At 38.5% G+C, this 11273-nt stretch overlaps 1 protein-coding gene across 2 annotated transcripts in view; it reads left to right on the top strand.

The window, feature by feature from the left end:
• Positions 1–1565: 1565 nt before the first annotated feature.
• Positions 1566–11273, top strand: part of Suz12 (SUZ12 polycomb repressive complex 2 subunit) — a 49268-nt gene continuing 39560 nt past the window's right edge. Inside the window, exons 1-4 of one of the 2 annotated variants that reach the window (XM_005327795.5) lie at positions 1566–2092; positions 4309–4355; positions 4445–4509; positions 10826–10894. In XM_005327795.5, coding sequence (XP_005327852.1) covers positions 1819–2092; positions 4309–4355; positions 4445–4509; positions 10826–10894 — 455 coding nt within the window. In that variant the 5' untranslated portion in view covers positions 1566–1818. The remainder of the gene's footprint in view (positions 2093–4308; positions 4356–4444; positions 4510–10825; positions 10895–11273) is intronic. The other variant, XM_005327796.5, reaches the window with a different exon arrangement.

Below are 11273 nucleotides of genomic sequence, written 5' to 3'. Positions count from 1 at the left end.
CTGAATTGATGAAACCTCATTTCCTAACTCCATAAAGCTGAAGATGAGGACTTTACTAAGATCTAAATACCCACGTCTCTGTGGGATGTCATTAATCAGAGATGGCTTACTTCAGAAATCCAAAAAACAAACAAACAAACAAACCCATTTTTGTATAGGGAAAATTTAAAACACAGAACACAGAGAATATATAACAAGAAAGCATGCTGGATTTTTTTTGTCTAAATATAAAATACAGGGAAGCTGACCTTAAAAATTAGCAACAGGTATACCTGTTGTACAGGTAATTTCAGATGTGTTATTGAGATGCCAAATTTTACATTAAATCCATCATTTGTAGAACTTGTTTTCTGAAGAAACAAAATGTTTTGATAAAATTTAGATATTTAAATAACCATTCCAAAGAAGGCTCGATTTGTAAACAGTTTTGCAGTTAACTAGAGAGAACCCCAAAATAGACGTTTGAAAAAAAAAAAACGCGAGAAGAGAATGAAATGGTTCTGTTTGTAGATCGGGATTTTTCAAGATTATGTTTCATTTCGACGTAATGTAAGATAACAGGATTTGAGTTTGGAAAAACATCCTAGGGGATCATTTTGTCCAACCAGAAAGTCAAAGCTTTCAGAGCATTAGCTCCCTGACCAACCTGTACCACAAGACTGAATTGGGCCTATGCATCGATCTTTTCAAGCAAGACCCGCAAGACACCGGATTCCCTCTCGTTTTTTTTTTTTTTTTTTTTTTGAGCGCAAAATGAATGGATTGTCAAAAGGAGTGTCGGTCCTGCTAGGAAACCCACCCGTTAGTCTGGGTCGGGGGTGGCGGGGGAGGATCGAAGATTGCTCCCGTCGCGCGGAGGAGCCACGACCTCTCTGGCTAACAACCCTGAAACCTCACAACATCTACAAAATTAGTTTTCCCCGTTTCCTCTCAGACATCCCTTGCTACCTTATAAATCGCTCCCTTCGCCCGAGCCCAGTGGCGCCCGACAACAGATGCCGCCGCAAGCCGGGGGCTGAGGTGGGATTCGGTCAAGGGTGCCCTGGGGCACGTGGTGGCTAGGGGACAGGGGACGCGATCCCCGCCCCCGGGGTCCTTCCAGCTGGGAAGGGACCCCCCCTACACACTTGGTGGGCACACCAAGCCCCAGGCAGGCCGGGTCCGGAGACACTAGAGACTCGATTCGCCAAGGATCTCAGTTCACTTAATAGGCCCCTCACTTAATAGGTTCCTTAGACGCCCGCCTCTCTCCAGGGGTTCCGTACCCCCCTGGGGGCGGCGACTGACGACGCTCAGAAGGCGAGAAACGGCTCCCTAAGCCGCTCGCTGGGTCCCTCTCTCCCCACAATGCACCGGGGCCAGCAGGAAGGCCGCTCCGACCCCTAATTTTCCCGCGAATTCAGTTCAAAGAGGCGGCCGGGCCCGCGATCGGCAACGCGCACGGGCCAACCAAGCCGCGCCTCCGCGAGAAGCGCCTCCGCGTGACTGACGGGGGAATCCGCGGGCCAACAGGCTGGGCGGCACGGCGGCGCGCGCTCCCGATGGCCAATCGGAGCTCCGGGAGGGGAAGTGGGCGGAGCGAGGCCAGGGTAGGGTGAGCGGCCTCCGAAGCGGAGCGGGGCTCTGAGGAGACACTTTTTTTTTTTTCCTCCCTCCTTCCCTCCTCTCCTCCTCCCTTCCCTTCCCCTCTCCTCCCCTCTCTCCTCCTTCCCCCCTCGGTCCGCCGGAGCCTGCTGGGGCGAGCGGTTGGTATTGCAAGCGCTCACTCTCCGGGGCCGCCCGGCGGGTAGCTGGCGGGGGGAGGAGGCAGGAACCGCGATGGCGCCTCAGAAGCACGGCGGTGGGGGAGGGGGCGGCTCGGGGCCCAGCGCGGGGTCCGGGGGAGGCGGCTTCGGGGGTTCGGCGGCGGTGGCGGCGGCGACGGCTTCGGGCGGCAAATCCGGCGGCGGGGGCTGTGGAGGCGGCGGCAGTTACTCGGCCTCCTCCTCGTCTTCGGCGGCGGCAGCGGCGGGGGCCGCCGTGTTACCGGTGAAGAAGCCGAAAATGGAGCACGTCCAGGCTGACCACGAGCTTTTCCTCCAGGCCTTTGAGAGTGAGTGTGTGCGAGGCTTTGAGGGCTGGGAGACGCACTCTTGCGGCACCGGGGGCTGGCGGCTCGGGACTCTCGGCCGGGCCCCCTCCTCTCCGCGAGTGCACTTGGTTTGGGAGTGGAGGGAGGCTTCGCGGGGGATGTCCCCACGCCAGGGATTGCGGCTCCCCGGGACCCCAAGTCCTGGGCCTTTGGTGGAGGTGGGAGCGAGGTCCGGGTTGGGTTCTTGACTCCCCCACGGTCCGCAGGAGCGGTTCGGCGTGGGGGCCCCTCGTTAAGGGCAGGCTTTTGAGATGAGGTTGCACAGTTGGACTGAAGGTGCAGGGAGATCCCAGGACGAGTACTTGTTTTCTTTCATGCCTTTCGTACTCCAGAAGTACCGGGGTTTCGATTGTAGGTTTCGAGGGGGGCAAGAGTCAGCCTGGGAAGAGATGAATTCCGTGAGGCCGGCGAAATTGTCATGGGTCCGAAATGCCTGGGCACTAACTTGTGCTTCATCTTAACAAGGCACCTTTTGATGCTTTAAATCTTTCGAAATATATCCGCCCATTTTATGGACACGTAAACTGAGACAGGTAGTAGGCCAGCATCCTCTCTTGGAGAGGACCTCGGAACCCTGTCTTAACTTCCCGAACCTTAAGTCAGTTTCTGCTTTTTAAAGGACTGTTTGGAGGGCGAAAACTAGGACTGTCTTAGGTGGAAACGGGAGCAAGGTGTCTGGAAACAAACAATAGGATTTATAAACAATATCATGACTATAAACAGTTGTATCTGATCTTTAATGATTGTTATATCCTGATTTTTTGCTTTTGTGTGGACATTATAATTTGGGCAATCTTAAACAGCTAAGTATCTTACAGAAACTGGAATAAACTCAGCTCTACCGCTGAATGTCTTTATTTACAATCTTACCCTGGCATATGTTAAGAGCACGGTATCAGCTGTGCTTGGAAAGACATATTACATTGTTTAATACCCCTCCTTCATTCTCTCTCATTAGTGCTTCATGAAATTCTAATTGGAGTTTAATTCTTGAAATTTCAGTTTTTACTGAAACGAATGTGAACCTGCTTCAGAGAGATTTCATGTTATTCCTTTGCTTAATATACTTTAAAAAATCTGGGACGTCTGATTAGAAATAGGATGGAGACCTGAAGGACAGACATGACAATAAACGTACTTATTTGTACTTTTCTAAAATATCTCCTTTTAGTTTATCTTGAAACTAAAACGAACTGAAGAACAAGTGGAAATTTTTAAAGTTCTTTCTAAATCTTATGAAAAATCCTCTAAGAAAGTTTTAACTATTTGCTTTCTGATGCATCTACCTGGGAGAAATCAACTGTCATTAAGAACTAGATCTGGTCACCAAACAACTTGATTCTTTTCAACATTGGTTTTAGTTTCTGGGAAGTTTAAATGCTTTAGTGCAATTATTAATGTAGTTACATTTAGTTTATTTTGATGTTTTTTAAAGAAATGTGATACTAATAGATCATTAATACAAGGTGGTATATGTCTTTATTTTTTTAACTTTAATCCAAGTCCTTTATAACAAATTTTAATTAATTTTAAACATTAAAAAGACTTTGGGACTCTTGTCAGTTGCACAGAAATATGTATTGGTGGCAGTATTTACATGTTGAGATAATATTTACATTAAGAAAAACCAAATCAAAATTAAACAAGTTAAAAATACTCTTAGATACATGTAATGTCTTAGACTTCAGTATTGACTGATTTTCATCATATCTATATCTGGAAAATGATTTTATTCCATTTTAGTTGGTTACTATATGAAATTTTTAAATGGCCAATTAAAAAGTGAAATTTTCATTTTGTTTGGCAACAATATTTATTTTTGTTGAATATAGCTACCTTATGTCAGCTGCTTTTTGGAATGAGATGGGTTACAAATAGTAAAATTAGCTAATTAAATGACTACAACTACTTGGTTCTTCACAATAACAGTAACCACCTCAGAAAGGTTTAAGAACAAGATTATGGAGAGCCTTGAGTTTAAAATAAATGTCGGTGAATTTTGTGAATGTGCCATAGGTTGAATGTGTTTTGATATTATTGTGCATACTTATTTCCTTGATTTAAATAATTAGTACAGGTGATTGGATTCTATTGGTTATAACATGGGCTGGGTTGATAGTTTCCTTAAAAATTAGTAAATTTAGATAATGTTTGGATTTTTGTTTTCTGTTACCTAGAACCAACACAGATCTATAGATTTCTTCGAACTCGAAATCTCATAGCAGTAAGTAGTCAATGAAATTCATCAATATTATTTCATTTTTATAATTTCATTTGTATTGTATTTTAATATTTTTAAAACTTTTTTTATAGCCAATATTTTTGCACAGAACTCTTACTTACATGTCTCATCGAAACTCCAGAACAAACATCAAAAGGTACATTTTATGAATCTTATTTCAAGCTGATCAAACCATCTGAAAGTTTTGTCTTAAAGAACTGTTTCTAATTACAGGTTAAATATGAAAACTGAAGTGAAATAGTGGCTAGTTGAATTGGGTGCAAAGTCATTTTTAATAGTATTATTTTTGGAATCCTAATTTATTTCAGTTTTTTCCTAGTAGAAATGATTTAGTAGTAAAGTGAATGAGGTGATTTTTATTGACTCATATTTTCACTAGTTATTTTCAAATTTGGTAAAAGTCCAGGATTTAAATACTTACTAAAGGGCTTACTATCTTTGAGACATAAAATATAATGTTTATTTTTAATTTTTTTTAATATTCTTTAGTTGTCAGTGGGTCTTTATTTTACTTATTTATATGTGGTGTTGAGAATCGAACCCAGTTCCTCACCCATGCTAGGCAAGCACTCTACCACTGAGCCAAACCCCAGCCCAAAGGGAGTTTTAAAAAATCTTATTTATTTATTTTTTTGGTGGAGTTCTTTTTTTTTTTTTTGGAACTGGGGGTTCAACCCGGGGCTTTGAGAATGCAATGCGGATGCTTTGCCACTGAGCTATATCCCAGCCCTTAATTTTAAAAAAATATTTCTTAATCTTTCTGTCTTATAGTGGAGTCAGGAGATGTGGTATAGTACACAGCTTATTTTTGGCATTTAACATTTATAACTTAGCCAAATGTAATCATGGAATGTGTTTCTTGTCCTAGTGCAAGATTATTATTGAGTATATCAAGTTAACAAGTTAAATTTAAAAGAGAGAACTATCAAACATTTAGTATGTTATAGTCTTAAAACCATTAAGCTATTTCAATAGACTTTGAAACTCCCTAGGAGACTCCTAGTTATTAAATAGGCATCACATTTATATAGCAAGATCTAGTTTTGTAGATTTATGAAAGTATATTTTAAAGAATTGACATTAAAATAATTTGTCTTTTAACAGTCTAAGGTGAGAGACAGAGAAAACATTGTGTTCAGAAGGTGAAAATTGCTAAGGATCCAAATAAGTAAGAAGGGTGTGATGAAGTAGGTAACAGAACCTGTCTACTCTGTTGATTAATGCCAGGGTACAGCAGACATTTTTCGTAAAAGGACTAGATAGTAAATATTTTAGGTTTTTTTGTGGCCAGGAGGCAAAATCAAGGATATTATGCAGGTGCTTAATATAAACAACAGCACCAAAAAAAAAAAAAAAAAAAAAAAAAAATCCCCAGTTCTTTTACTGATGAAATTCAATATTACAATACAACAATACAAAGTAAAATATTTTGTAACAAGCCTACAAGTAAGAAATGTAGAATTTTGAGATAACATATTGCTTAATTTTGGTTCAGAGTTAAGTGTTCTCTGTCATCAGATCAGTTGCCAATGTTTTTTCTGTTAAAATTATTCTTGGGGGCTGGGATTGTAGCTCAGTGGTAGAGTACTTGCCTAGCACATTTGAGGCACTGAATTTCATCCTCAGCATTCATAAAAATAAATAAATAGAATAAATGTATTGTGTCCATCTACAACTTAAAAAAAAAATCATTCTTAGTTTGTGGATTAAACTGTGTAGTCAGCCATAGTTTGCTGACCCTTGATTCATTTCATAGATCTAAAAAAATTTGATTAAGTTAACCTTTTTCTTTCATTGTTATTTTAAAATTTTTATTCTTTGGGACCAGGGATTGAATCTTCGGGCTTTTTACCACCATGCCACATCCCCAGGCCTTTTTATTTTTTATTTTGACTCAGGATATCATTAGATTGCTTACAGCTTTGCAAGTTGCTGAGTCTGGCTTCGAACCTGCAATACTGCCTCAGTTTCCTGGGCTGCTGGGATTGCAGGGGTGTGCTACCATGCTTGGCTAAATTATTTTTAATATGGATAGTCAGTTGAGTTATTAAGATATTGCCTAATTTTAATTTGAAAAGTGATTAAGTTCTTAAAGAATAAGTGTATTAATCCATAAGTGGATTACAAATATACATTTAAAATCTTACCTTTTTCTTCCTTTGTGGTACTGGGGATCGAACCCACGGCCTTGCACATACTAGGCAAGCATTGTTCCATTGAGCTACATCCCCAGCCCTTTTTGTTTTATTTATTTATTTATTTATTTATTTTTTAAAGAGAGTGAGAGAGGAGAGAGTGAGAGAGAGAGAGAATTTTTAATATTTTTTTTTTTTAGCTCTCGGCGGACACAACATCTTTGTTGGTATGTGGTGCTGAGGATCGAACCCGGGCCGCACGCATGCCAGGCGAGCGCGCTACCGCTTGAGCCACATCCCCAGCCCCTTTTTTGTTTTATTTTGAGACAGGGTCCTGTTAAGTTTTTAGCCTAGGCTGGCCTCAAACTTTCCAGTCTTCCTACCTCAGCCTCTCAAGTAGCTGGAATTACAGCTGTGTGCCACTGTGCCAAGTTTTTCATTTTCTTTTCTTTTTTTTTTTTTTTTTTTTTTTAGAGAGAGTGAGAGAGGACAGAGAGAGAGAGAGAGAATTTTTTTAATATTTATTTTTTAGTTCTCGGCGGACACAACATCTTTGTTGGTATGTGGTGCTGAGGATCGAACCCGGGCCGCACGCATGCCAGGCGAGCGCGCTACCGCTTGAGCCACATCTCCAGCCCAAGTTTTTCATTTTCTTATCATGTTTGTTTATTAGACTGTCTCATATTGGAATATATTGTGTCCAGGAGATGGATAGTTTAAAAAACTTGGTAGTATAAACTGATTTTCTTAATTATTGCCATTTAGATTTTAAAATATTTGCGGTTTGGGGATTTTTAAGCAATTTTCTAGCCAAAAAAAAAAAAACATTTATTCTTTCTTTATTATTGGTTCTGGAAATTGAATTCAGGAGCACTTTATCACTGAGCTGCATCCCAACTCTTATATTTTGAGACAAGATCCTGTTAAATTGCCTCTGCTAACCTTGAACTTCTAATCTTCTGCCTCACTGCATGCACTGTTGTGTTTGCCTAGCCAAGAAACATCGAACTCTCCTTTATTTCCATTAAGAAATGAGTAGACGTTGGTTAAACTCTCTTATTATATACCTGACTATATATTAGACTTTAAGAGTAATTTTGTGTGTGTGTGTGTGTGTGTGTGTGTGTGTGTGTGTGTGAGAGAGAGAGAGAGAGAGAGAGAGAGAGAGAGGGTACTGGGGGTTAAATCAAGGAGTGAAACCCTGAGCCACATCCCCAGTCCTTTTAATTTTTTAATCTTTATTTTATTTATTTGTTTATATGTGGTACTGAGGATTGAACCCAGGGCCTCGCATTCTGGGCAAGTGCTTTACTGCTGAGCTACAATCCCAGCCCCAGTCTTTTTTATTTTTTGAAACATGGTTTTGCTAAGTTGCTGAGGCTGGTTTTGAATTTGTAATCCTCCTGCCTCAGCCTCCCTTCACTGGAATTACAGATTTGTGCTACCATGCCCAGTTTTAAGAGTAATTTGTAGCAAATTGTAGGCCAACCCATTGTATCTTCAGATGACTACTATTGTCTCTTCAAGTAGTTGGTGACTTTGTGGGGCTGGGGATGTAAGTAGCTCTATGGTAGAATGCTTGGATAGCATGTGTGAGGCCCTGGTTTCAGTCCCTAGCATAACAAACAAAAAGCATTAGTGACTTTTAAAGGTAGCAGATTTAGCAATGATTGTGGTCTTTTCGCAAATTATTTTTGGAACTCCTTTTTACTATAACACCATATATATGTACGTGTGTGTGTGTGTGTGTGTGTATACACACACACACACACATACACGTATATAAATTTTTTTTTTTTTGGTTGGGACTTTGTGTGTGCTAGGCAAATATATTGTACCACTGAGCTACATCTTCAGCCCAGTATCTATTATTGGAACAAGCATGTTATTCCCTTGGAAGTCATACTGTCAGTTGTAATTTTACCCTTGGTATATTGGTAAAACTCATTTCATATTTTAGTCTTAATAGTTTACAGAGGTATTCAAATTCTATAGGCTAACACTATTCTGATGCAGTAGAACTTAAGGTAAGGCGAAAGGCTTTGAATCCATTTTATTAGATTTTATGTAAACTACTTCTGAACCCTCCCAAGAAAATTTTCAGAAATTTCTTGAATTTTTAAATGTTCTCCTTTTTGATGACCTTTTGATAACCATTTCCCTTCTTAAAGCTGAGCTACAGTACCATTGCCTTTCTAAAGAACAGAAATACTTGGTGTTGGGGGAGGAACTGCTTTTCTGTAGTTGTTCATATGGTTTGTTTTTTCTTAAGAAGGTAGGGTTGCCTTTATGATTGTATCTGTTTCAAGTGGTTGTTACTATTCAGTTCTCTTATTCATTTCTTTTGCATAAAACTTCATAATGTTGGAAGAGATGAACCTTGGGACTTAGTCTTACAGAATTTCTTTTTTTAAATAATTAGTCTATTTTATTATTAGTTACTGTTGTTAATCTCTTACTGAGTGTAATTTACAAGTTAAACTTTATTACAGTTATGAAAAACATAATAGGAAAAAAACAGTATAATCGGTCTCCAAATCCATGGAGTCCATATACACATGATGGGCATTTGTGGAGTCAACCAACTGCAAGACAGAATTTCTTAATCATTACATAAACATATTATACCTAAAAATTTCCAGGGCTGGGGTTGTGGCTCAGAGGTAGAGTGCTCACCTATCATGTGAGGCACTGGTCACCACTTAATTGTGTCCACCTATAACTAAAAAATAAATATTAAAAAAATTTCCAGTAACTTTAAGACCTCCTTAATAATAACTTTTCAGCATTTATATTGAACTGTTTTTGTAGCTTGCCTAGAATAGTTCATTTTTCTTCTTCTCTCATCTGTGGAGATAAAAAATGAATTGCCATCATTCATAAAGCATTTCTTGCTAGACTATTGGGTTAAACTTCAAAATTGAAGTTTTTTAGTTACTTTAAACAGAAGTTTTTTTTTAAAAAAAAAGATCTTTTGTTAATAGAGACTTCTCAATCACTGGAATATAGACTATCAGTACTGCTGTTCCAATGTTTTATTGTAATATATTTACATTATTTTATATTAACATTTCTTTACTAATAATTTTCATTATAGTAATTGAATACAGTCGTTGTTTTGAGGTCTACGGTTGTAACTCAGTGGTAGAGCACAGTCCCTAGTCCTGCCAAGAAAAAAAAGTGACAATAGCTGTTTTTGAGTAATGAGCCTGGCCTCAGTTTCTCTTAATGTGCATTCAAGCATTATAATGTCATAAGTAAATTTTGAGTACAGTAAAATTTCAAGTCCCAAATTTGAAGAGAACACATAAAAGGGTATAAAGAGACATATTTGGGGTTGAGAATGTAGCTCAGTGACAAAGCCCTTGACTAGCACACACTGGACCCTGGGTTTGATTCCTAGCACTGCAAAAAATAAAATTGCATAGGATTTCAGTGTGGCCTAGCCTGAAATTCACTTAAGAAAAGAGAAACGTTTCTTTACAATTAACAAATTACATGTGGATAAAGTTTTTCACCTCTATCTCTGGGAGATACCATAATCTACCTTGAGAAGTAAAATGAAATTTGTTTTACAACCCATTCAATTTTTAATTGCTTTGGGAGATTTTACTTCAGTTTCTGTTTTGTGAAAAAATTGTTTTTTTCTCATAAAAGTATCAAGTTAAAGATAATAAGCAATTTTATCATTTGATGGATATGTCCTCTAATTTCAAATTTTTACATGACTTTTTAAAAACTGTCTCTTCAGTATGACATTATTCAACTGTAACCTTTGAGGATGTTTTATAAACTTTGGTATACTTTTTAGAATATCCATTTTTATGTGATGCTGCTAGTTCTTTTTTGTTGGGTTGCTTTAAAGAAGTATGGTATGGATGCTTCAAAATACACATAATTTGCCTTTGTTTCACCTAGTTTAATAGATATTTGAATACCTACCAAGAATAGGGCACTATGCTGAACACTACTTGCTTGAAGAGAGGCTGAGCTTATAATCTATATGGAAAAATAAAATATTTACACAGATTTCACAGTTAGGAGACTGTGTCAAAAGAAATATAGAACAAATGCCATGGTAAGGAGAAATCACTCATTTGGGAATAATTACAAAAGATTTTATGACAAAGCATGTCTGCTGTGTTGTAACATACATGTTTTAATATGTTCATTGTTACAGCGAACCCTTCATAATTTATCTAGGTAAAAATAATCAAAATCAGATTTCCATCTAGCCTGTTATAGTGAAAATAAAGTGTAATTTGTTTGTTCTTTCCCAGTTGAGAAGTGATTATTTTGTTTATCTGTTTCTTCCAGGAAGACATTTAAAGTTGATGATATGTTATCAAAAGTAGAGAAAATGAAAGGAGAGCAAGAATCTCATAGGTAAGATAACTTATTAGTTTATATTAAGTGATGTATTTGAGGAAAGAGGAAAACCTAATAGTGATCATTTCCTTAGTGATCACCTCAGTTTTATTAGGAATTGGAAGGAACCTTAGAGGTCAGTTGGCCCAAATTCAACCCAACTCAGGAATTAATTTTTGTAGTGACCCTGAAAAGAGAATTCTTAAGCCTTATTTGAGTATCTACAATGTGTAGGAACTCATTATTTGTGAGGCAGTTGTGTTTGTTATTGTTTATTGCCACCTTGTGACATTTTGGATAAAAATCTGTAATTTCTGCAGTTCATCTCACCTGAAGGAGTGGAGAATCACATTTCTGTGCTAGGTACTTCACAGTGTCACATCTCTTCTAAATAATC

This window comes from Ictidomys tridecemlineatus, chromosome 3, assembly GCF_052094955.1.
Source record: "Ictidomys tridecemlineatus isolate mIctTri1 chromosome 3, mIctTri1.hap1, whole genome shotgun sequence".
Lineage (NCBI taxonomy): Eukaryota > Metazoa > Chordata > Mammalia > Rodentia > Sciuridae > Ictidomys > Ictidomys tridecemlineatus.
Note: the sequence above shows the minus strand (reverse complement) of the source record. Positions and strands in the feature narration are given on the sequence as shown.